The 26,044-nt window shown below is 34.3% G+C and overlaps 4 protein-coding genes across 5 annotated transcripts; all 4 read left to right on the top strand.

Moving 5' to 3' along the window:
- Positions 1 to 1,039: 1,039 nt before the first annotated feature.
- Positions 1,040 to 8,630, top strand: LOC104889428 (hypothetical protein). The gene is made up of 14 exons (XM_010674647.4): positions 1,040 to 1,190; positions 1,318 to 1,425; positions 1,523 to 1,564; positions 1,657 to 1,739; positions 3,289 to 3,386; positions 3,621 to 3,672; positions 4,129 to 4,221; positions 4,617 to 4,727; positions 5,044 to 5,329; positions 5,908 to 6,326; positions 6,588 to 6,697; positions 7,139 to 7,197; positions 7,335 to 7,522; positions 8,151 to 8,630. Exons 1-14 carry the CDS (start codon positions 1,139 to 1,141, stop codon positions 8,337 to 8,339), a joined length of 1,890 nt encoding a protein of 629 aa, XP_010672949.2. The 5' UTR covers positions 1,040 to 1,138; the 3' UTR covers positions 8,340 to 8,630.
- A 1,244-nt stretch (positions 8,631 to 9,874) lies between these two features.
- On the top strand, positions 9,875 to 13,202 carry LOC130590847 (uncharacterized). Its single transcript, XM_057393426.1, has 3 exons — positions 9,875 to 9,919; positions 10,176 to 11,537; positions 12,375 to 13,202. Exons 1-3 carry the CDS (start codon positions 9,875 to 9,877, stop codon positions 13,200 to 13,202), a joined length of 2,235 nt encoding a protein of 744 aa, XP_057249409.1.
- A 140-nt stretch (positions 13,203 to 13,342) lies between these two features.
- LOC130590846 (uncharacterized mitochondrial protein AtMg00810-like) lies at positions 13,343 to 14,008 on the top strand. The gene has a single exon (XM_057393425.1). It carries the CDS (start codon positions 13,343 to 13,345, stop codon positions 14,006 to 14,008), a length of 666 nt encoding a protein of 221 aa, XP_057249408.1.
- Positions 14,009 to 14,951: 943 nt separating this feature from the next.
- Positions 14,952 to 21,962, top strand: LOC104889427 (peptide chain release factor PrfB3, chloroplastic). 2 transcript variants are annotated; one of them, XM_010674646.4, is made up of 6 exons: positions 14,952 to 15,211; positions 16,536 to 16,753; positions 17,387 to 17,587; positions 18,867 to 19,076; positions 19,696 to 19,870; positions 21,570 to 21,962. In XM_010674646.4, the coding sequence occupies exons 1-6, from the start codon at positions 15,034 to 15,036 to the stop codon at positions 21,857 to 21,859; spliced, it is 1,272 nt and encodes a 423-aa protein (XP_010672948.2). In that variant the 5' UTR covers positions 14,952 to 15,033; the 3' UTR covers positions 21,860 to 21,962. The 2 variants fall into 2 exon arrangements, with proteins under 2 accessions (XP_010672948.2, XP_048497599.1); XM_048641642.2 differs by lacking the exon at positions 17,387 to 17,587.
- The last annotated feature ends 4,082 nt before the right edge of the window (positions 21,963 to 26,044 follow it).

Raw genomic sequence — 26,044 nt, 5'->3', positions numbered from 1 at the left:
TGTTTACTTAAATTTACAGTAAACCTCCCTGTATATCCATGATTAATAAATGACAAGGCCAATTATGTCAATTCAATGCCATTGCATCCTATCATGTGTGATTTTTTAAATCCATCGGATATCAATGTGCAATCAAAATTGTATTTATGGAAAATTTCTCACAAATTAAGCAATGACAAAACAACTTGAAATAAAACCTTCAAAGAAGTTTTGGCATAAAGAACAAAATTATCAATCAAACAAAAGAAAAATCTTTCATAAATTTGATTTGACAATATAACTTTACATCTAAATCCGCATTACAATTTTTAAACACAAAATACAATCTTCTTTCGTACTTTCCTATTGAAACAACTTTTTCATCAAGCAATTTTTATATTATGTGTTTATACAACATGATAATTTATTAATAAGTACCAATAATGATTATAAATTACATTCTCTAAAACTACATTTAGATGAAATTCAAGAATAATCACCAAAATAAGCCACGCACTCATCAAGTGCTTTGGAGGCTAGTTATAACTCATCCGGGACATCCTGCCATACCAAAACACTACTTTAAGAAGTTAAGGCACAATATTCCACTAACTATGCCAAAATAATCCACACACACATCACTTGTATTGAAGGCTAGTTACAACTCATCTGAGACATCCTGCCAACAATAACATAAAAAAGCTAAATAAAGCTCCTAAATCTTGTATACGTCAAACTGTATCGATTAATACTTCCTCCGTTTCTTTTTACTCGCTATATTTTCTATTATGGGAAGTTTCACATTACTTGCTACACTTCTTTTTTGGGCAATAAACTCTCTCTATCTCTCTCCTCCCACATGGGTCCCTTTTCTTTTTACTCTCTACCTCTCTCTTCTCCAAAAATTGCCTAGGAGTCCGTGAAATGAGAAGTGTAGCGAGTAAAAAGAAACGGATGAAGTATGAGGATCGAGAGAATTACATATCACCAATGAACGATGGAATTAGGGTATAGCCCACAAGTTATACCCAGACAATGTGCTCAAATGTGGAGACCTTAGGCCCAGCTCTTCAATACGACAAAATTTGGCGCTAAATTATATAAGAAGCTTTCGCTATCTCCAAAACCTTCAACATTTCCAAAAAAAGAAAACTCAAAAATGGCGCGGAAGAAACCCTCATCCTCCATCAATCTCTCTCCTATTCCAATCGGTGAAAATTTCATGCTACACTAAAAACCTAACATTTAATTTACTTCATTTGCTGCAAATTTTAGGGTTTATTACTTCATTTTAATCTTTCTATTTCAAATTTTTTTTTTACTTGGTTTATATTTTAGGGAATTGCGAAGTGTTGGTCGAAGGAACTTCTAAGAGCTTCAAATGCGAACAGAATCAAAATTATTTGCTGATTTCTGCTTCTAAAGGGATTAAAATCAAAATTTCAGGTAAAAAAACTGATAATTTTTGTTCTTTGGTGGAAAAAGTGTTATATTTTCATGATTTAATTGCTTATTTATGTTTGTTGATGAATGATAATTGCAGTGATGGAAAGTGCTAATAAAAGCCAACAATTTGGAGAAATTGGTAATTGAATGATTAACTTAGGGTTTAATTATGAATTCAAATTTTGATTTTATCGTAAGCTTATTCATTTTTGTTGAAATGCTGAGGAAAAGATGAGGGATCTACTTATGTAGATTGTCAATTCTTGGTTATCAATCCTAAAGACGCCGATACTCGTACCAAATCTTTGCTTCAGGTACAGTTTACGTTTTACTTATTCGATTGGCGCGGCTTAATGACAATGTGCTACTTATTCCCTCTCATTTAGGAAGAACGTTAATTTTTTGTGGTACCAAGTCATAATAGTTTGTATTTTTATAGTTTATAATATCAGTACGTTTCAATCCTGAATACTAAAAAAAGTGCATATATCGAAGTAAAATTTGAGAAGTCTGTTGATGGGAGATTGTTTTAGGCTCTGTTTGGTTGGGTGTAAAACATTTTCAGTGTAAAATGACTTTCATGGAAAATCATTTACAAAGGAGAATACAATTCCAAAATTAATTTTCCGTTGTTTGGTTGAATATGAGAAAAATGATGAAACAAAAGGAAATAAAAGGGAAAGTAAGGAGGTAGTGGGAGAAGTGTACAAGAGAGATAAGGAAAAGGAAGGAAAACAATTTTCCCTTCATCTTGGAGGGAAAATGGTTTTCCATCATTAGGAGAGCAATTTTACTCCTAGGGAAAATAGTATGTTTTACGCACTACCAAACGGATGCTTAGTGTAAGCATATAATCTCTATTATATAAGACAACACATGGGGGACACCAAAAAATAGAAAAAAAAAAAGAAAAAAAAATAGAGGATAACTAACTATTTCATTTGAATGAAAAAAAGGGGGGAAAAGTAAGACATTTAAACTAAACATCAGTTTTTTGAGAAAACAAAATGTAAAAACAATTTTTTTACCCAATTAATTTTATTTTCTACTTCATTTGTTATCACACGTTATCGCACGCATTGCGTGCATGTAAGACTAGTAGAAGTATAGAGCAATTTTCACTCATTTTTAGTGTTATGTGAATTGGAACATTGGACGAGTTTGAAATATTTTACTACTCAACTGATTGCAAATTGCTATGCAAGGTCAATGGACTAGCAGAGTACATGGCCTCAAACTAATGTAATACTAAAAGGTTACGTGTCTATGAGAATTGAGACAAGCTAAAGGAAGATTCCGAACACATTCCACTCATTCCAGAACCTTGGTTCGTCATCAGAGCTTGTGTAGTGAAGTATTCACATAAAATTCTTGATGGATGAGAATTAAATGGGAGCGGAGGGTTATGTAGTAATACAATGACTGTTAAAAATGTTGGAGCAAATTGAAAATGATCTTGTTTGAAATTGTTGATGAAGGACCCTGGAGTTACGGGCCACCTGTGGACCTCTGGTCATAGATTAAGTACACTGAAGAATAAAAGTGTACTGCAGGAATTATGTAATACTGTACGGTGTACATCCATTCCAATGATATGAAGGCATCGAATTGCTGATATACAGCTACATCTCTTGAATGATAGAGAGCTTTAGCAGTATCAGATGTATCACCTGTAAATCTTAAAAATATTTCCTGTCATGGCCCTTGTGACCTGTTACGTCGCTATATGCCTGTATCTACTCTTGCTCTGATAGACTGGTGGTATGCTATGCCTAGCGTAACTGGATATGTTGCCTCATGTCATGCAATGTTTATTGCAAGAGATATCCCACCTTGAATGCAAATTCACTCCTTTGTACACAGGAAACGTTAAGCTTATACATGAAAGAGCTGCCTGCCATGAACTATGCTGCTAACACTGGAAAACAATCATCATTTCTTGAAAGATGTATTTCAAGTGGGTATGTTGCTCTTACTATCTCTTATTTTGCTTCTGTTTTTTTTCATCTATCGGCATTACTCCATTGTCATTTTTTTTTTCCGTGTTATATAAATAAATCCAGTTTTTTTAGCTCTTATAACACAATGGGAACTGAATTCACTCTTGGCATGTTGACATGTCTTAGGTGGTTGGTAATAAAGGAACTTTAAGTTTCCTTCTGATGATTAATTGAATTTTACTTGGCCTTTACTAGGAAGTTCTGCACTTTGGTCGTGTGTCAGAAGTGTTCTGAAGACTCGGACCAGGTAAATTGCTCCTACTGGTTTGCCTATGCTGAATATTTCCATCAGAGACGTATGAATCTGTGGCCATAATCCTCCAAGAAGTTGTGTGGTAGTGATGTTTTTCATTTTGCCACTTATGCTTGCAAGCTCACCTAAGTCTTATAATTTCTGGAGAAGGTGTAACAAGTAATGAAGCTAAAACTTCATACCTCAAGGCTCAAGCAATTTAAAACAAGTATATTCTACTAATATTATACCGTATTATTTAGTATACATCTTTGAGTTTCTAACCTTGTGAGTTATAAGGGCTGTTTTCTGTCCTACTCTTCCGGTCATCCTTGAATATATGTTCAATTGATGCAAGGAAAATATCACACTTATCAGCTTGTACTTCTCTTCAAGGGGCTAAAACCTCATAAATGAAAAGGGTAGCGTGACAGAGTTTATTAAATGAGTCATTTTTCTCCACTTTTGCAGGTTATTGCAGCAATCACGTATCAAATTATTCCAACTGATACACAATATGCTGAAATTCCACTAGCTGCTGTTAGTTCATCATATCGGCACAAGGTTGTCACATCCTTTCTTCATTATAGGTGATCTAGAACCAGACAGTATTGTATATTGTGGCTTTTGAAGTTGATGGTTATAATTATGATCTATCATTTCTTTGGAGTTTGGTGTCACCTTCTGGTGTATTTGCTATGATTCCTGTGCATTGCTGCCTTTTGTTGCTTATTTTATTAAAAAGAGTAAGAAAAAGAAAGTACTTGTAAGCTTTGAGGCGAAGGCTATTTTTGCAAGAAACGAAGAGGAACTCAACAAGCTATTCTTTTCCTTTTCTTACAAAAAATTGCTTTATAGTAGTATTATTGCAGTGTCTTCTAGAGTTCTAGTTCAATTTAACTTATATCTATTTGGCCAATTCTACCAATTCCTTGCTTATAATTGAATGATCTCTGTAGGGAGTTGGTCGACTCTTATACATGGAATTAAGAAAGAGATTACAGGATGTGGGCATATCCACAGTTTTGTGTTGGGGAGACAAAGAATCAGAAGGATTTTGGCATAAACAGGTATTTTGTTATTTGTGAATTAATTGTGGATGGCAGAAGCTACTGACAAATCCTATTATTTGTGCTCATGTGACCTTGGTTTGTTTACTAATGGAAACATGTTTTCTATATTCTGGATATTGATTGTCCAACGACACAATTGTCAAATAATTGCAATAGGATCTGTTCTTGTTAGAGTTTTCCATTTTGGTTCTTTAAGCCCAAGTGGCAAAATCAGGAGATGTTTATTCAGCATATCATAAGTTTTTATGAAGTCATTTATCATTATGATCCCTTTTATCTGTGCACTTGTTAAACAATGTAAATATGATTGCAGGCATTTGTATCAATAGCAGAGGTGGATACTAAAGGTAGAGCTCGTAGGCTTCCTATAAGGGCAGATATCCGCCGGGCATTATGCTTTCCTGGTGGTTCAATACTCATGATTTCTCATTTAAATGAGATTCCACATGGTACTGGGGATTGTTCAATTAAGTTGTGCTTGAAATCAGCCATGAAGTCAGTCTCGTCAACTGATAAGTTTTACAGCCTAGCTAGTACCGGGGAGGCTTTTGCTCCAGATTCAGCAACTAGTATTGGCCAAGAAAACCTGAAACTAAATGGTCAGTTTTAGAGAATGTATGGTCTAGGGTCTCTTTACTTCACTTTATTTGTGCTGAACTTCTTATTTTTTCTGAACTTTTCTTTATTTTCTGAAAATAAGCAAAAATATGGTTAAGAGGACAGACCCTTAGTCTAATAATCGCCTATTTCATGAGTAAGGATTCTGGTCTCTCAAATCCAACTAGCATGTTAACGGTAAACACCCCCCTTCCCTTCTCCATGCATGGGAATTTTTTTTTTTTTTGGCTTATTCTTGATGCAGTAACTGTATACTTTATTACTTTAACCATTAGGGAAGACAGAAACCTCGCCTGATGGGTGCATGAAGGTCTTCCCTCCCTCTGATTTACCTATTTTTCCTGACATCAATTATGAACATCTTGATTGGCTTTGTATTATATGAAGTGGAGTAGGATTTAGTTGCTCATGTAAGCTAATACTGTGAAACATTAGGAATTCTTCTGTGATGCAACTCTGCAGAAATATGCAGTAGTATGTTCAGCTTTTCTCACTTCATAAATTTGCCTCCTAGTTACATTTATTCTGTTTCTTTTCTTGTTTTTCATTGGATCATCAGAGATTATGTCAACACAGAGCCACCACCAGTTGGTTGTCCATGAGAAAATGGATGCTGATGCAGTAGGTAATTCAGAATCAATTGAAGTGGTTGCCAAGCAAATATCTTCTACTTATGAGCGAAATACAAAGAGGAGGGTTTGGGAAACTTCCTCATCATCATTGCATTCCAAAAGAGTAAAGGCTGCTCATGTATCTGATCAGTCATGTTCAGATTCTGTATTGGTTCTAGACAAGGAAGACAAAGAAAATTTCCCTTCCGATGGAATACGCTTGGGATTAGAAGAAAACATTTCATCTCAGATTAGCAAGACCGTAGATGCTATATTGTCTGGTGATGAATCTGGGGCAAGAGCAAAAAACTTCAATATCATGTTGATGGATATTGCTGATGGACCTAAAAAAACGTATCTTACAAAGGTGCGCATAGTTTTATGTGAATGACATATTTGAACCTGTTCTTATGTGTCTAAACTCTAAACTAAATGTAAAATCCATCCAGCTGGTGACTTAAATATTCCGAATGCAGACAATTCTTTCCTATCAGGCTATAATACTAAATTGATTTTCATAGAAATGATCTGACTGGTTAAATTGTGGATAATGAATTCTGTATTTTCTGCTCATGGTTATGTCTCTTATGTTGTTAAGTCTAGTTGTGCATTGATGTTATGGGTACAGATAGTAGAAGATCTTGGTGGAGCTGTTGCCGCTGATGGAAGCTTGTGCACACATGTTCTTGCGGTCAATGTCAGAAAAACTTTGAACTTCTGCACTGCTTTATGCTCAGGGTTAGCATGAATAACATAGTTACTTTGGCTTATGATACTCCATCCGGAAAAAAATTACTTGCTATTTGGAAATGTTAATGTCCCTACTCAATCTTGAACATAAATTTGTGTATAATTTATCTGCCATGTTCTCTATAGTAACTTCATTTAGTTTTACTTTAAAATCTAATTTCCATGTGTCTTTTTTTTAATTATACAAGATTATTTCTGATAGATTAGTTTTATCCTCACGTTATTGCTGTTGTTATCAGTTCTTTTATATATTTTGTTATATTCAATGGGGAATGTTTACGAGATAGGTGGAATTATTATTATATCATTATATCAAGGATGTATCTTTTCTCACTTTTTTTTGTTAAGGGGAAGTATCTTTTCTCACATAGATATTAATAATATTAAGGAACCATGTGTTTGAGTTCTACCTTCTTAACTATTTGGCAGGGCTTGGATAATTTCACCTCATTGGCTAAAAGAAAGTTCCAGGAAAGGCAGATTCGTGGGTGAGTAAAATTTCTGATTACCTTGGGCATACATTTTTTATTGTTTCTTTCTACATGAAAGATTGCTTCTAAATGCATGACCATTCCCATGAGCATTTCTCGTGATTTCAAATGGTTGACATGAATTTTTTTTGCAGATGAACTGCCCTTCCTTCTCAAGGATGAGCAATACCAAAAGAAGTTTAGGGTTGATCTAAAAGACACTGTTCTTAGAGCCAGAAGAAATCCTCGAGCTTTGCTCAAAGGATATAATATCTGTCTTACAACTCACGTTCATCCCCATATTGAGATGTTTTCAGCAATCGTCAGATCTGCTGGTGGTGATGTAAGTTTTTTATTAATCAGAGGGTTCATTATTGGTTGTAATGTGTCCTCGTAAAAGTAAGAACATGACAAAGTGTACATTCTCTAGTTGCTTCATTTTCATATGTTGAGTGAAAAACTTAACACAATATTGAAAAGGACATGAACTAGCTAGTAAGGTGATAGTCTTGAAAGGGATGTGTTTGAAAGTTATGCTTAACACAATACAGTTCTCTTTCTTTAGTACAGTGGGTGGAGCAAGGTCAAAGCAGTGGCCCAGAGAGCTCATGTGCCACATTTTAGAAGCATCACCCTATTGAATCCTTGTCTGTAGTTCGTTTTTATTACTTTGCTTAATGCCTAAGTTCAAAGTTTTGGCTGTCTCAGCTACTTGAAATCTTTTCCGTCTGGCAAAGTTTGTTATTTCAGTTTAAAATTTCATCGAAGTGAATTAGAGTTTCGTATTTACTTGTTTCCACTCACTCATCCTTCTCATAGTTTTAGTATTGCACCTTGCATTCAATGAACAATATTTGTTGATTTTAAAACACCCCAATACTGTTGTAGGAAAGCTTTATCTACTTCAGAAGAGAGGAGAAAGTTATATCCTTAATATATCCTTAACAATTGTTTTCATATTCTAAATTCAGGTAAATGTTAGTTTTGGAAAAACAATCGAAAAATCAAGAACAATATTTGTTGCATGTGAAGAAGACATGGAGGAAGCATTGCTAGCTGTGAAAAATGGGGTTCGAACTTTCAGTAGTGAGTGGTTTATGAACTGTATTATGAAACAAGAACTTGATCTGGATGCCCCTCAGTTTGCGGAATCTCTTTGAGACCTCCCAAGTGTTGTTTCAGAAGCATTAGTATTTAGTGCATAGATGTAAATTTATTTATCTATAATTTTGGTATCTATAGCAATTAGAGGAGTTGTAGTTAGCTACTACATGGTGGAATCTGCTGTTCTTTGCTGACACTGCTGAAGGATTGAATTGGATACTTAACGAAAAGAATCAGCACGAGCTTTTTTGCTAGATCATCGAGTGTATGTGTAAGCTAAGTTGGTAATGAAGAACATAAGCAGTGATATGGCCATTTAGAGGATGTTCATATTTTTCGTTTGGTAACTCGTCTTCCTTCAGCTTTTCAAGTGAAGTTTCTATTACTTATGACTGCATTGATTTAGCTTGAACCTATGGCCTTTACCTGTCGCTTGTTTAGACTGTTAGACAAGGGACTTTAGTTGGGGCAAGGAAGCATTTCCATGGCGTTCTCATCTTGTAAGTTGCAAACTTGCAACTGGGGCAAAGAAAATGGCTATGAAAAGGCCCTTGTCTCAAAACTGCATTACACAATAGTAATAGTGTATGGCTTTGGATCCTCTACAGTTCTAAAAAAAACTCTATAAGATAGATAGAGTTTTCGTAAAACTCTAGAGAATCCGGACTCATAATACATCGACTTGTGCTGTTGTGTGTATCCAATTGAATTATGCTTTAAGCACTTTGATAATTCAAAATTAGATATTAGTAATTCTATTGGTATGCTAATTAGAACCTATGGTCTTATTATTTGTCACTGATGTGTCATAATTTTACTAATTGGTAGTTTGGTACTATGATTATGATCTATTGACTACCATATTTTACTAAATATTTGAAATCAAAGCATTAAAGATAAATTTTCTAAGTGGAAGTATACAAAATAAAAAATACTCCTCTATTTCGTTTTAAATGCAACAAAACAATATTTTATCTCACAAATAATATCTCTTTGTTGTATTTAAAACGAAATAGAAGAAGTAGAATATTTTTAAAATCATACTCTTTTGTCCCTTAATTTGTGTGATCATGTCTAAATTTATTAAGATCTGGTTTGGGAATTAATATAGAATACCTAGAAAAGGTGTTTTCGTTTGGTATGAACTTTCTAACGTGTTCAATTCTAATAAGAGAAATAGATAGTTTGTGGAATAAGATGAAGTGAATATAGTTTGTTGGAACTTCTTAATGTACATAATTTGCCAATCAAGTAATAATTTTGTAAATAAAAATGTTATGAGTTTATGTAATAAATAGCTGATGTCATTTACTTTCTGTTATTAGTATTCAGTTGGTTAGTTTGTTATAACTAACTATACTATAAATACATTCCTACTGTAATATTCTGGCAACTTGATAATAACAGAATAGAGGAGATCATTTTCTCTCTCTCTCTCTTCCTTCTTTCATTTCTCTCTATTACAATTCTCATGGTATCAGAGCAGGTTCGTTTCTTAACCTGCATATGAATTCAAGAATGATCTTTGATTGATCAAATTCTGAGATTAAAGAGTGTGAAAGAAGATTCTGGAGATTATTTCTTCTTAACAATGGCAGAAAGTTCTGGAGATAATCCTGTCAATAATGACAGCAATGTAAGTATCAACTATAATGATCCTTTCTACATTTCTAATTCTGATCAGACTATGAACAAGTTAGTTGCAATCAATTTAAATTCAACTAATTTTGTTAGTTGGAAAAGAAATGTAAAACGCGCATTAATTGCGAAGAATAAGCTTGGTTTTCTTGATGGATCAATTACGAAACCTGATAATAAGGATAAGGATTTCAATAGGTGGATTAGATGTGATTATCTCATTACATGTTGGATTATGAATTCTATGGAACCAGGAAATTAGTGAGAATTTTACGTTTGTGGAGAGTTCAATTCAACTATGGAGTGAAGTTTGTGAGAGGTATGGTCAATCCAATGGACCTCAGATTTATCAGTTAAAGAAGGATTTGGAGAAATTGAAGCAAGAAAACATGTCTGTTGTGGTGTATTTTGGCAAAATGAAGCGATTATGGGATGAACTACAGAACTTAAGGAATTTTCCATATTGTAGCTGTGGTGCTATGATTAAATGCAGCTGCAATTTCATGAAGAAGATTGCAAAATTTCAGGCTGAAGAGAAGTTAGTTGAGTTCTTGCTTGGTCTTAATGATGGATATGACAATGTTATTACTAACATTCTGTCAATGGATCCCTTACCTTCCATTAATAGAGCTTTTGCTTTGGCTCAACAAATTGAAAAACAAAAGCAGATTTCTGGAATCAATTATTCTACTCAAGAAGTTAGTGCTCTTGCAGTTCAAAGAAGTTCTGGTGGAAAGCGAGATTGGAAGAAAGAAAAACTGGAGAAGTTAAACTTGTATTGTGATTATTGCAAGGGTAAAGGACACATTAAAGACCAGTGTTTCAAGCTGATTGGATTTCCTGACTGGTATCACAAGAAACCTGGTGGTTTTAATCACAATTCTGGAAAAATGAGTGCTCATGTTGCTACTGAAAATACATTTGAAGAGACTCCTCTTGATTTCTCTGCTGCTGGTCCATCTGTTGCATCAGTCAATCATGTTGATAATGCCATGTTACATTCAATGTTTCAAGATTTTCTGAAAACAATGCAACACAAGCAAGGTGTTGGAGAATCTTCTAACAGCCTTGCATCTTCTGCTCACTTGGCAGGTATATCTCTTAAATCAATATGGATTATTGACTCTGGTGCAACTGACCACATGGTGTATGATGTTAAATTATTTTCTGTCAAGAGAAAACTTGCTAAAGCCATCAAAGTAGGACTACCTGATGGTAGTTATACTTTAGTTTCTGAAATTGGCAATGTAGTGATATGTGCAAATATTACATTGTATGATGTGCTACTTGTGCCTAGTTTTAAACATAACTTGATATCTGTGGGCAAGCTGGCTGATAATAGCAAGATCACAGTTCATTTTACTTGTGATGAATGTGTGTTTGTGAATGCTGATAAGAAAAGGATTCTTCAAGGTATTAAAGTAGGTGGTCTCTATTATCTCAATGTGCTTCTGTCTCCTCAGAATCAGCTTGTTTGTTCTTCTTTCCCAAATATATCTTCATCAATCTCTTCTGACAAATATATTCCACCACATAAAGTCAATTCTACATCTAAACTATCTATTGATATCCTTCATGCTAGACTAGGACATTCTTCTATGTCTAGAATGCAACATGTGAATGCTTCTATTTGCTCACATTCTCCTGATTTCTTTTGTAAATTTGTGTATTTGCCAAGCACCATAAATCACCTTTTCCTAGGAGTATTTCCAAAGCCCCTGATCCTTTTACACTCATCCACATAGACCTTTGGGGTCCTTATAGACTTAAAACACTTCATGGAGCTTCTTATTTCCTCACTATCCTTGATGACTGTAGTAGGACTACTTGGACTTTCCTATTACAAAATAAACAGCAAGTTTATAAAACCATTGCCAACTTCTTATCTCATATTGAAACACAATACAATAAAAAAGTTACAAGCATTAGGTCTGATAATGGCACTGAGATCATACAAGAACAATGTCTTGATCTGTTTTGTAACAAAGGTATTTATCATCAAAGAAGCATTCTTGGTGTCCCCCAACAAAATGGAAGAGTTGAACGAAAACACAAACATCTTCTTGAAGTGGCAAGAGCATTGAAATTTCAAGCTCATTTACCCTCTTGTTTTTGGGGAGAATGTCTCCTCACTGCCACATTTCTTATCAACAAGATCCCTACTCCCATTCTTAATTGGAAAAGTCCTTTTAAATTTTAACTAATCATAAACCAGATTATGACTTTCTTAGAGTCTTTGGATGCCTTTGCTATGCCCATACCACTGATAGAACCAGAGATAAGTTCAGTCCAAGAGCTGTCAAGTGTGTTTTCTTAGGATAGTGTATGACTTAAACACCAAGAAGTGTTTTGTATCTCGTGATGTTCTCTTTCAAGAGAATTCCTTTCCCTTTAAAAATTCATCTTCCTCTTCTAATAGCATTCATCATCTACATACTTCTTCTGGTATCCAGAATCCTATTGATCTATCTGCTCAGCAATCTGTCCCTACTCATACTGTACCTAATCCTATTCTTCATGTTATGTCTCCAGACCTTAGACCTATTCCAAATCCTCCTCCTTCAATTTCCAATACTCCTTCTATCTCTCATTCTTCTACTTCCCCTTCTTCTGAGTCTATTACTACTGCTCATGATCCCACCCTTTCTGAATCTATTACTCATCCAATTTCTACTGATATTCTTCCACATATTAATCCACCTGCTATCAGACATTCTAATAGAGTAACTAAACCTCCTCTCAAACTACAAGATTTTGTTTGTCCTACTATTCCTACTGCTTCTACTTCCAAATTTTTCTCTGCTACCTCTTCTTCTTCTTCTCTTTCTGAACCTACTTCTTATGCTCAAGCTTGTTTGATACCTGAGTGGCAGGATGCCATGGATAAGGAGATACTTGCTTTAGAAAAAAATGATACCTGGTCCTTGACTTCTTTACCAGCAGGAAAGAAAGCCATTGCTTCCAAATGGATTTTTAAAATCAAATTTAATCCTAATGGAACTGTGGAAAGATATAAAGCAAGATTGGTGGCTGTGGGGTATCAACAAGTAGCTGGCAAAGATTATACTCACACATTTTCTCCTGTTGCAAAAATAGCTACAGTCAGAGTTGTTGTCTCTCTTGCTACTGCCAAAGGATGGCCTCTTTGTCAACTTGACATAAATAATGCTTTTTTGCATGGTTTTCTGGAGGAAGAGGTGTTTATGAAACCTCCTTGTGTGGGTATACCAAAGCTAAACCTGGTGATGTCTGCAAGTTCAAAAGGTCTTTATATGGTCTAAAGCAAGCATCTAGGCAGTGGAATAAGGAGTTATGTAAGTTTTTGTCTCTACAAGGTTTTATTCAATCCACCCAAGACTATTCTCTATTCACAAGGAAGAAAGATGGTGAATTTTTTATCACTTTAGTCTATGTAGATGATATGGTCTTAACTGGTACTTGTCAACATTTGCTCAAATCATCTCTTGATAAGGCATTTACAATCAAAGACTTGGGTGCAATGAAGTACTTTATAGGGATTGAAGTTTTCAGGAATACTCATGGAACTTTTCTGAGTCAAAGAAAGTATATTTCTGATATTGTTCAAGAATTTCAGCTTTCTCATGATAAACCTGTCACTACTCCTTTGCCTAAGGGTCTAGGTTTATCCACTGATGTTGGTCAGGTTCTTGAACACCCTGAAAAGTATAGACAGCTTGTGGGTAGATTGCTATACTTGAACATTACAAGACCTGATTTGTCCTATACTACTCAGCACCTAAGTCAGTTCCTTAGCTGTCCAAGGGAACCTCATATGCAAGCAGCACTTCATGTTGTAAAGTATCTTAAAAACACAGTTGATTTAGGCCTATACTATTCTGCTAATTGTGATTTACATCTTCAAGGCTACAGTGATGCTGATTGGAGCTCTTGTGTTTTTAGCTGCAAGTCATTAAGTGCTTATTGCATGTTTTTGGGATCTCATTTGGTTTCTTGGAAAACCAAGAAACAAAAGACTGTGAGTAAATCTTCTGCTGAGGCAGAATATAGGAGCATGTCTAGTGCTGCTTCTGAAATGGTGTGGTTGAGGGTTTACTGCAAGATTTAAATCATCAAGTTCAACTGCCTATTAACTTATTTTGTGATAATACTGCTGCTGAACACATTGCGCAGAATCCAGTGTTCCATGAGGACAAAACACTTGAATAGAGACTGTCATTATGAGAGAACAAGTGGTTTCGGGTTTTCTCCAAACCTCTCATGTTTCAAGCTCTCTTCAGCTAGCAGATATACTTACAAAGCCTCTCTCAGGTCCTCAACATCAGCAACTTTCTTCCAAGCTTGGATTGGTTCATTCTTCCCATTTCCAGCTTGCAGGGGGAATATGAGTTATGTATAAATAGCTGATGTCATTTACTTTCTGTTATTAGTATTCAGTTGGTTAGTTTGTTATAACTAACTATACTATAAATACATTCCTACTGTAATATTCTGGCAACTTGATAATAACAGAATAGAGGAGATCATTTTCTCTCTCTCTTCCTTCTTTCATTTCTCTCTATTACAATTCTCAAATGTCACTATTATCTAGTGGTAAGGGAGGGTTATTGTGTAAATAATTCTAACTAAGCAAGACTTTATTTTTTTCAGCGCGATTTTAGTTTAATTATTTTCCTCTCATAATTTTACTTTGGTTCACCCCACATAGTTTTTTTTACAAAAGAGTTCACCTCTCATAGTTTTATTTCATTTCACTTTAATTTTGTTAAGTAAATATACTAGCTTCGTTTCTTTTTAATAGATATATTTGCACTTTTCACGTATGCTCATGCACTACTTTAAACCTTTATATCTCTAACTTTGTATTTGTAAAAATATAAAAAATCAATATTCTAAAATATATATCGAAATAAATTAAGATCTTATATGATTATATTTTCTCTTAAAGATAAATCAAATAAACAGTGTAAAAAATTAAGAGTGTAACTATTAAAAAGCAACGGAGTAGAGGATAGCCTTGGCTTCCCCTTACGCAGAGACAACCTAAAAAAGACAAAAGCGAAACAAAGTATAGGATTTGGATAAGGAGACGAGTAAACTATAGGTTCCCGTTTGATATGGGGGTCTTCAAAAATGGCGGCAAATGCAAAGCCTCAACCTCTGTCCTTGAGCTCCAAATGGGAATGGAATTGCCAAGCTTCAATCAACAAGATGACCCGAACCCGAACCCAAACCCAAACCCATATCTTCTGCTCCTCACTTCGAGCTTCTCACTCTATGGATGACAACAATAGAGTCTTTAAACAACTCGGTAACCTCCCTTTCTTTCTCTCTTTTATTTTGCTGCTTTATTCTCTTCTTCTTTCAAAGCAATTTCTATTTTGTTTATGTCTTCTTTCTTTAAATTTCTGCTCTTTTTCCCAAATTATCTGTCTATAGGATGAGAATCATACGATGAACATGAAGAACTAGATTATACACATAAAGACTAATACCAATGAACATTTATCAATAGAGATATACATATGTTCATTTCGTTCGTTGGCAATGTACATGTGTTTATTTGGATTGTTATTCATGTACATTTGGCTTTTGGCTTGTTATCCATATATATGTGTGCACGATACTTTACATATAAGCATGTGCACCATCTAGGCGTTGCTCTTTTTTGGTTACTGCAATTTCTAAATTCTACTGTAGTATGCATGTCATATAATTCATGGAGTCAGTTTTTGGCTGGATATACTAAAGTATGACCTTTTGTAGTATGAATTTAAATGGGTTGGCTTTATAATTACACAAAAAAAAAACACATTTATTGGGTGTTTGGTTCAAGCTTTGGAAAGGGAAAGGGAAAGGAAACAGTTACCACCAACAAATGGATTTTTTTTACTTGAGGGGGAAGGAAAAGTAGAGAACTAGGTAAATCCATTACCACTATAAGTAATGGTAATGGATCGAGGAGAGGTTGAACCAAACAAGAAAAAAGGGAATAGGTATTTGATTCCATTTCCTAGAGCCCAAAAATGTTAAACCAAACATGCTCATAGTATCACATGTCCTTAGAAAGAAAAAATTTAAGATTGTATTGTCAAACTTGACAAAAGAATGGATTTCCAAATGTACTCCTAGTTTCCTGCTTTGATGGAGTGAGCGAGAGACGACACGCAGAAGACAACTTGTATAGAAGTTATTTTTGGTCGAATCATGGTAAATCCTTAACTAAAAGAGGTTGGGACTTTTGGACAGTGTTGTAAGCAGGGTGTATAATTTTAGTTGGCCACATACCTACTGCTAATTGGTTGTTGATAGGGAACCCCATCAATGTTTCTATGTGATTGGATATGCCTTGGTGAATATGTGACATAATATGATGATACCAGACCTTGTTCCATTTTTTCTCCAAGAAAGTTCTCCATCAATTCCAGGAGAAAAATTTGGTAAAACGCTGTTAGGCTACTTGACTGTCCAGCAAAATTGCAGGGGGTCGGAGGTAGGGGAGTAGATGAACTGATTACAGTTCTGCTGACTCTTGAGTCTATGATGTCATTTTGCCGTTATGTTCCCGTGTGTTTAGTAGTGTATGCAATTTGCTACCTTTGTCAATGTAATTCAGCAATTGTGTGTTCATTTAGGGATGTTTTCACTGAGAAAGAAAATTGAAGATGCAGTTCTTCGTGGTGAGATGTTGGCACCAACAGTGCTTCATCTTGAAGAAGAGATGCATGTCTGGAGAGAGGAGGAGATGCTTGATTACAACCTATGGGATGATCCTGTAAAATCAAATGAGATGCTTGCGAAATTAGCTGATCGTGCCAAAGTAGTTGATACGCTCAAAGACCTTGCATTTAAGGTTATGATCAACTTGTTATTTTTTAATCTTAACTAAACTATTTGATTAAAGAGTTTTGCATATTGTTTACCACAGATCTCTTCTACAAGAATATTGTGATGATTGAACTCTTGTACCTTTTTTCCATGTTTGAGTTGTTACTTTGAAGTATGCTTCATGATGTGTTCTGAGCGTGACTAATTTTGCAAATGTTTGATGTTTTATACTTCCCCCGTGTGAAATTAGTTGTCACGTTATTCTAGCTCTTCATAATTAAGGATATGATTTGATTTTATACAATAGTTAGCTCTATAATTTAGTTGGGACTTTCCAGGAAATTTAATCTTAATTTAGATGATCACTGTAGTAGAAAAGGTGACAATTTTCTATGGAAATCCTATAATAACATATGTGACAATTAATGTCTAACAGAGGGAATATGATTTATTCAGCTTTTACATGGTAGACCGGTTATAAGAGTTGTAGAAAGTGGCAACGGATTCTGATTCTGATGTTCATCTCTGTCTCGCTGGGTTCACATGATCTCATTTTTTCTTACCTGTGTTTGTTTTTGGAATAATTTCAAGCCTATTGCTTAGCTTCATGCTTGGAATGTTAGACTACAAACTGTCTTATACTAGCTTATTGATTCAGATTGAAGAAGCAAAGCTCATAAAGGAGCTGGCAGAAACTGATGCTGTAAATTTTGGACTCTTTAAACAAGCATATAACGCATCAATTGATATAAGCAAGTTCTTAGATCAATATGAGATGTCCAAGCTTTTGAAAGGTCCTTATGATGTGCATGGAGCATCACTTGTTATTAGAGCTGGAGACAAAGGCATCTATTCAGAGGTTTAGCTTCTTTTATACATGTACTGAAGTATTAGCACTACAATAGCAGCAACAATAGCAGCATGTCTATTAAGTTACCGGGTATACCTAGAGCTAGATGTATCCAAGTCTCTTTTTGTTGTTCATTTGAGGGTAACTTTTGCTCATTTAAGCCATCCGAATGAGAAAAAAATAGCTTTAGGTACACCTAGCTCTAGGTATGCCCCGAAATTCCTAAGAATTTGTACTACAATATAGGATATATACTTAACTAATTTATATCTGCATGATCGCTAGAGTTCAACAGTGATTGGACTAATCAACCTACAACTATCTACTTTTTGTTGGTCGCTAGAGTCTCCTGTTTGCTGTGCAATAATAAGGCTTGATCTTATTTCCGGTAAAAAAAAATTGTGGCTGTTGTCAAGACGGGAGTCTGCATCTCATGTTCATCTTTTGGATTCCGTGCCTCATTATGACAAAAAAATCCTATTGTGCAGTTTATGTGTTGCCGTGAAACTAAAAGTTGCATAAAATATGAATCTAAATCAGGAGTCGTAGTTGACTCCACCTTATAAGATTAAGTTTCAAGAAAAATAACTTCAGACTAGTTCAAATAAGTTCAAGTCATAATTTAATACAAGTTTTGATTAGTTTTGTTAAGTGATTCTTTAGGTAAAAGAACGAAGTTCTGAGTAAGATAGTGGGAATATTTTTCTGGTTGAGATTTATTAATTTTTGCTTGTAGAATCGTATCTTTTAATTCTTAAGACAGATTATATACATTTCAAAACATATATCGACCCGTTTGGTAAGAAGCCATAAAAGGTGAGAATGGTAATGCACTATAGTGTAAATTTGTACTAGAAATCCATTGACATTATCTATGGTAATGCTACTTCATCCCAAGATATCCATTTTCTTCCTAAAATCTCATTAATATCCATTACCACTTGGGAAGGTGGTATTGGGTGCCTGGGTAGTAATGGAAATTTATAAAGGGAAACTCATGTTTTGTGATAACGTTTCATTCCCATGGTCATTAACATGAGAACTTCTTAACAAATTTACACTAAATATCATTAACATTACCACTATTTATGACTACTAACCAAACGGGCCGAATACTTGTCCCTTATTGCACAACTATATAAGACTTTGACTTCCCTTGTGGAATTTGACCGGCTATATGCTTCTTTCAAGTACAGATCAGAGTATCAGACCCTAGCTTAAATTCTCAGGTCTGCATATAATTTCCTTTCTGCTTCTCTTTTATGCATTTACGAGTTTCCAAATACAGATATGGGTTGAACGGCTTCTAAGCATGTATATAAAATGGGCTGAAAAGCAAGGTCACAAAGGGAGAGTACTGGAGAAGTGTTCTGCAAACAGTGGGGGAATCAAGTCTGCCACCATTGAGTTTGAGTTTAAGTATGCTTATGGATTTTTAATCGGAGAAAGAGGCGTTCACCGAATGAGGAGTTCACTTGATGAATCAAGTTTCCAAGAGGTATACATGTCAATCCGTTCTAAGTAAAGGATTGAAGCATTTTTAGGATGGATCTATCCATATTAAAGTAGACGTTATTCCTATTTGCATAACTTCTGGTATCTTCTGTTACTCTCTCTTAATAGTGCTTTTATCATAATGACACGGTTTAATTTCTATAAAAGATGAAATAATACATTGCTTGTTTGTAGCTATTGCTACAAAACAGTCATACTTGTTCTGCTGTAACCTGTAAGTTTAAGATATCTGTTGACTATGACAACAGTTGCGAGTTTGCAACTGTAAACAGACTTGCGACTATGATAGGTTCTGCTTGCTGAAGCCTCTACTCTACTAGACGGCAAGACATGACCACAAGTTAAGATTCTTGTAAGAGAAAAGACAGCTGATAGAAGAAAAGAGGCTACTATAAGAACGGATATGCAATTGGCAGTCATTTCAGGGGGGGGGGGGTATGAGATTACCTTAATTAAGCTTCTATAGTTAAGAGACAACAATTTTCACTTTGTCTAGTTTATAAACTATGTAACTTCATTTTTCTCTGTTATGTTACTAGTGACTTAGTGAGTGTTGACTGAGATTATCGTACATCTCACTGTTTCTTTGTCTTCCTGTGCAGGTTAGTTTAGCAGTTGTAGATGTTATTCCTCTGTTTCTTGAGCCGGTCACGGAATTGCTACTGGACGATAAAGATCTAATCATTTCCTATACATCAAGTGAAAATGATGTTGGGCCAATTGTACCTCTTGTCCACATTAATCACGCTCCTACTGGCATTTGTGTGCAATCCTCAGGTAAGTTATGAGCCTAAGCTGACTTATATATTCATCATTATGAGGGTTTAACGAGTGGCATTACTGGCATGCGTATTCTCTCCCCCTCTTCCCCTTTTCCTTCTATGTGTGCGCTCGTGTGCATCTTTTGAAGACGAAAGCTGGAGTTTAGGTTTTGGTGAGGTAGATAATAGGAAAGAATGACAAGAAGAATGGCTTTACAGCATACAAGAACATGTTTCATCTTCTCTGCAATAAATTCTGCTGACTGAAAACTCCTCCCTGCTACCAAATTAAGACGTATCTATGTAGCAAATGGCAATACATATTACTTTCTCCGTCCCATAACTAAGTTTACATAGCACATAGGACACTAGGAGAGAGAAACACTTGCTAAAAAGGTTATATTAACTTAGTAATTTGGGGACACACAAAATGGTATATGTTTACCTAGCTCGGGGATGGAAGGAGGACAAGGAGTTAACATGGTTGCTAAAGACAACCTCACTTTACTAACATAACCCAGAAAAATACTTAAAATATCCCTCATAATTCCATTCACCATCTACCAATTTCTGACTATTTTCTCCATCTACCATTTCTCTGGCTTTTTTCTAGGGTTGTATCAATTTAATTTCTAAGAATTCATCCATTTTCAAGTGATTTCTACATAACAACACAACAAATTCAGTGATTTATCTTCCTCCCTTTTCCATTTTCGTGGTTTCAAAACAGCAAACAGCAAATTGCGAGTTACAATTTGGAAGAAACTGCGAAAATTATTGAAGGTTCGAATTTACTGTTTCGTGCAATCTGCACGAAATATAATAAACTGTTTCGTTCAATCTGCACGAAAGAGAATAGACTTTTTCGTGCAATCTGCACGAAACAGAATAGACTGTTTTCGTGCAATCTGCAGATTGAACGAAACAGTCTATTATATTTCATGCAGATTGCACGAAATAAGGCAAATCGATGCGTAATAATTTTTTGACAATGCATAATGATGAAAAAAATGAACAACATACATCAGATTGAAATTCGCCTGAGTCAAAATTTTCGTCTATTGAATATCATATTAAAATTTGTGTATTAGGTCTTCTATGAAGTTTTTTCCTCTAACAGTTAGAAGGGAAGAGGAGAGAATATTTGTAGAGAGATTTTTTTAGAAAGAATATGATTATAAGAGTTTTTTGGGCTGCATTAGTAAAGTGAGGCTGCGTTTAGTAACCTCGGAGTTAAACTAAATACCAAGTATTGTGATAAAGCAAAGTGGTGAGGGTTAGAACAAGCATTTTCTGAAGGGAGTTTTGTCCCACATTTCCTTCCTTATATATCTCCACAATCCACACACAATAAGCCTTTGTCAAAAGAACAGAGGGGGCTAGTTATGGATGAGTAGCGGCGTCGTGGATGTGGCCTGCTTTTCTATTATTTTCCACCCAAATCACGCCACAATAATTCAACTTTAGATACTGTGCATGGAAACTTCAACTTTAGGGTAGTGATTTATCATGATGCCACAATATCATCTAGATAAGCTTGTTCTAGTAATTATTGCTATTAGTCATATTTCGGTATTTCCTATAGTGAGATCTGTTGGAATGGCTCAGTATATAGTTCTTGGGTAGATTCTTTTGTGTAATCAAACCTAAGCACATAACCCATGTAAGAAAGTTATAACACCTATTGTTCTTATGAGATTGAGACTCTATTGCAGGAGAGAGGAATAAATTTGCAAACAAGATGAAGGCGCTTAATCGCTTAAAGGCAAAGCTTCTTGTGGTGATGTCTGAGCAAGAAACCAATAGTTTGAGCAGCATTAACAAGGATGCAATTATAGATTTATGGAAGCAAGTTACTCGAAGATACATGTTGCAGCCATATAAGCTAGTTGAAGATGTAAAAACTGGTATTCAAACACCTGACTTAAACTCTGTATTAAATGGAAATATTAACTTGTTCATTACTGCTCATGCAAGTCTAGGACATGCTATTGAGAAAAGTTAATTAAGAGGGACTTTCCTTGATTTTATTGTTTAACTAGTTAATTAAGACGAGTGTAGCTTTAAATTATTATTTTTAGAAAGAAACATTTTCTCCCTTTTCTTAATTTTCTAGTGCGGAAATTACTTTCTTGAAAGTGGTTAAAAAATTAAAGATACAATAGCATGATTGAGAATTGTTTGATTGTCTTTTACTATTTTGAGGAACGTGTCGAGAGAGAATTGGATTTGTTGGTAAACAAGGATCGGTTTTTTTAGCAAGGTACGGAATGTATCGTCAAATATTCAATATGATTTGACGAGATCTAGTTTTGTTCAAGTAACGGATTCTGGCCAATTGAACAGCATACCCATAGAATCTGCAAGGTAGCACCATGTCTGCTATAACTACAAGTCATGCTAATGGAGGACAAAGGATGATTATGTAAAAAATTTATTTTATCTGAGTACCTGTTCTTGAACCCTTGACCACTAAATCTACATGTTATTGTAACAATCTCCATCTGTAACAATCAAGGAAATCGAGTACTATAATGTATAAACCTTCTCCCCTTTTAAAAAAGGGATCATTACAAGTCTTGATCGTATAACCTCAATTATCAAATTAAGACCCATAGATCCAATGCAATCATTTATTATTTTTTTCAAAATCAATATCATAACTCCCTTGAAAAATCAATATAATAACAGGCAATATAAATTCCAAGAATTTAAAATTAAGGACATGACGTTATTGTAGCAACTTCGATTTATAAGCTTCTTTAGTAAAGAGAAGTTCAGTAGGAAAATTAGAGGTTTCAACTCATATTAGAATTTAGAGAATTTGATTAGATAATCTTCTAATCTGAATACTAGGGAGAAAGAGGTTTGAAAATTTTTATTTGGCCCAAAAGCTCTTTTTGGAAAAGCTGGGAGGGAGTTTTTTAATTTAAAAGTTTGGAAACGAGTGGGTAAATTACATTTATGTCCTAAAGTTCTTCAAATTTTCAATTATAAACAATAGAATTACAATAATGAGTTGTGCTCATGTTCTTATTAGTCATTTTATACTACTAAAATAACAATCATCTATCAGCTACTTACCAAACACCTTACGGTCCGTTGGTTAATTTGTTTGGTGGTTATAGTAATGAATTTTAGTGTAAATTTGTTGAATATATTTCCAAGTTAATATCCATGGTAATGAAATTTGATGTGAAAACATAGGATTTCCTTTATAAATTGTCATTACCACTCAATACCACCTTCCCAAGTGGTAATGGATGGTAATGAAATTTTACAAAAAAAATAAATAAATAGGTGTTTTGGGATACAGTAGCATTACCATGGATGTTCACATGGGAATTTCTTCACACATTTACACTAGAAACCATTACCATTTAGTACCACTAATCAAACGGGTCATTGATACAATCAACTAATCAAACCAGCTAATACAATTGACGAACACATATCAGCTATCCGCTAATTGCCAAATAGAGCCATAATTTTTTCTATCACTCCATCAACAATCAGCTAACAACTATCATTTATCCGCTAATTACCAAATAGGACCATAATAAACAAGTTTCTTTTAAATGGTTACACTTTGAGTTTCGACACTATACGCAAATGTATATGAATAAGGAAAAATATAATCATGTGGGATCTCATTTGATTCGTCTCAGTAAATACTTTTAGAATATCAACTTTTCGTAATTTTTACAAATGTATATTTAGAGATATTAATGATCAAATATTTACATTGGCAAACGTAAAAGGGCAAAATGTAATTATTAAAAAGAAATGGAGGTAGTATATGAGAAGAAAAACAATAATAACCTTTCAAAAAATTAATAGCACAATCGCACATGAGTACGTTACTTTATTATTCGTCTCTAAATAATAATAATATTTTTTTTTTACTATGTTTAAGAGCAAATTAGTTTTTGGGCTTCGACGTTGCCTCCTGCTATAGTGTCATTGCATAGTACTCACTCCGTTTCTTTTTAATCTACACACTTTCTTTTTTAGTTCGTTTCTTTTTTAATTTACACACTATTGTTTTTTCTATATTTGGTAACATATCACATCTACTTTTTCCTCTTTTTTCACCTATGTCATTCACTTTTTAATATTTTAACCCACTTTTTTGTTTTTCTCTCACACTTTTTAGTTTTTCTCTCCACCTTTTTCAGTTTCTCTCTTCTACTTTTGTACTTCTTTCTTGATTTTCTCCCAAAGTGAAGTGAGTAAATTAAAATGAAACGAAGGGAGTAGTAGTTAGTAAAAGATTGTTGATGGAGTGATGGAAACAATTAATAGATAAGCTTAAATATAAAGTTTAAGCCTTGTTATATAAATAAGGAAGCTCGAACACTTTCAGGCTTCATGCTTCATGCTTCATTGCTTCAACTCTACAATGTTCGTGAAAAAGTTGTTAATGTTCATTTGTAAGTATGTTCAATGTTCGTGTATAACTCGATTGAAGCTCGTTCAACCTCGAAAAGATATATCTATCTTTTATAATAAATTAGATTTTTTGTTACACAATTATTTGGCCATAGCACTTTTTTATAGAAATATTAGAGAAACTTGAATTAATTTGTTGGGTGTATAACAACTTTTAATATTTTGTCAATGCAAGGCTTGTTTATTTTATCAAGCTCAATTTAAGCTCGTTCACCCTCAAGCTTGAGTTCAAACTGTAAATGCAAACGAGCATGTATATGAACAATAATCCTCGAACAAGCCAAAGCATGAACAAGATTTTTTAAAGCTCATTCATGCTCAAATCAGCTCAAACAATAATAAATTTTATCAAGTTTAGCTTAAACACACTAAAACTCGACTCGTTTGCAGCTATCACTGTCCATTCAAATCTGTACTTTTATGTCATTTTCTCCCGTCTTTGGCCTTTGACAATTAGTGGATAACTATTAGTTGTCGATCAGCTAATTGTATAAGCGGGTTTGATTAACTAATTGTACAAGATTTTTTGGTAAATAGATGATAGCTTATTTAGGTTAGTTTAATATTCCTTGCATCTCAAATTCTCAATATTATCAAGTACCAAAAAAAAGCTCCTATCAGTAGCTTTTTCGAAATTTGAGGTTTAGGTCCAACAAAATCTTCCAAATATGTTTCACTAAACACCAATAATCCTTTAAATTAAGTCAAAACCTCTAATATATACCCAATCTTCTCTATATTTTTATAAGTGGTAATATATACATCGTTGTTGTAACTTGTATGGCCTGTATGTACCAACCCCCTAATAAGTTTTGTCCTCACGAAAGGAACTGGACAACGGGTCGGATAAGAAGAATGTGGAATTGGCAGAATGGATGGGTCATGGTTGGCTAATTACGACTTACGAGCATTGGATCTAGTGGGTTGGATAAGAAGATAAAAAGACATGTTCATCTTGAGAAATGACAGAATTTAATGCAAAGATGTGGGAGCAATGTTTGGGTACCACATTGCAAATTGCAATGACAAAAAAAAAAAAATCATTCTTCCGAAATTTTGAACCGCAAGAAAGTCAACGTTGAAAATCGGCATTAAATAGCTCTCAACAACAAAATGGTAAAAATAAGATACTTTGGGACAACAAATGTTTTATAAGGTAGTTTCTCACAAAACTTAAAAATTAAAGGTAGTTTGGAACAAAAAATCCAAAAATAAATAATACTTATACAAATATGGCCGATAAATAATAACACCCTTATTAGTATGACAGTATCATTAAGAATGTCTTGAATTTATAATTTGGCATTTTGACAACCCAACACAAGTTTTGGACCCTATTTTTGGCAATTTTGTTTAGGTTATTAGAAGGGTACTATATAAACCTTCTAACCATTTTTTTCCTCCATATTTTATACTCTCTCTCCTCAAAGATAATAAAATCACTTTTTCTCTACCTTTAATTTGAACACAGCTAACACATTGGTTATGAACCACGTTAAATCTGTGTGTCAATTGCTCTTTTAATTATTTGTCGTTTATGTACTTTCGTTACAACAATTTGTTGTTGTTGTTGTTGTTGTTGTAACCTATCGAGTAGGGATCTTTCTTATAAGTCAGAGGAAGAATGACGTCAGGAGTTATAGACACATAATCGTGTATCCCTATTAAGTACTCAATTATGAAACATATTGGCGTCCTAACTGGTTTAGTGCAAAGGAAGAGTAATCGAACAAGCTAC

The sequence above is a fragment of the Beta vulgaris genome, chromosome 3 (assembly GCF_026745355.1).
Source record: "Beta vulgaris subsp. vulgaris cultivar EL10 chromosome 3, EL10.2, whole genome shotgun sequence".
Taxonomy (NCBI): domain Eukaryota; kingdom Viridiplantae; phylum Streptophyta; class Magnoliopsida; order Caryophyllales; family Amaranthaceae; genus Beta; species Beta vulgaris.
This window is presented reverse-complemented; position numbering and strand designations above follow the sequence as displayed.

Coding starts and splice junctions, on each gene's coding strand:
- LOC104889428 (XM_010674647.4), top strand. CDS start 1,139: ATGGCGCGGAAGAAACCCTCATCCTCCATCAATCTCTCTCCTATTCCA. Junction 3,387..3,620: donor GAAAGATGTATTTCAAGTGG/GTATGTTGCTCT, acceptor GGCCTTTACTAG/GAAGTTCTGCACTTTGGTCG. Junction 6,327..6,587: donor AAAAAACGTATCTTACAAAG/GTGCGCATAGTT, acceptor TTATGGGTACAG/ATAGTAGAAGATCTTGGTGG.
- LOC130590847 (XM_057393426.1), top strand. CDS start 9,875: ATGGCAGAAAGTTCTGGAGATAATCCTGTCAATAATGACAGCAAT. Junction 9,920..10,175: donor CTGTCAATAATGACAGCAAT/GTAAGTATCAAC, acceptor CTATGGAACCAG/GAAATTAGTGAGAATTTTAC. Junction 11,538..12,374: donor CTATGTCTAGAATGCAACAT/GTGAATGCTTCT, acceptor TCTGGTATCCAG/AATCCTATTGATCTATCTGC.
- LOC130590846 (XM_057393425.1), top strand. CDS start 13,343: ATGGTCTTAACTGGTACTTGTCAACATTTGCTCAAATCATCTCTTGAT.
- LOC104889427 (XM_010674646.4), top strand. CDS start 15,034: ATGGCGGCAAATGCAAAGCCTCAACCTCTGTCCTTGAGCTCCAAATGG. Junction 15,212..16,535: donor TAGAGTCTTTAAACAACTCG/GTAACCTCCCTT, acceptor GTGTTCATTTAG/GGATGTTTTCACTGAGAAAG. Junction 19,871..21,569: donor CATTTGTGTGCAATCCTCAG/GTAAGTTATGAG, acceptor ACTCTATTGCAG/GAGAGAGGAATAAATTTGCA.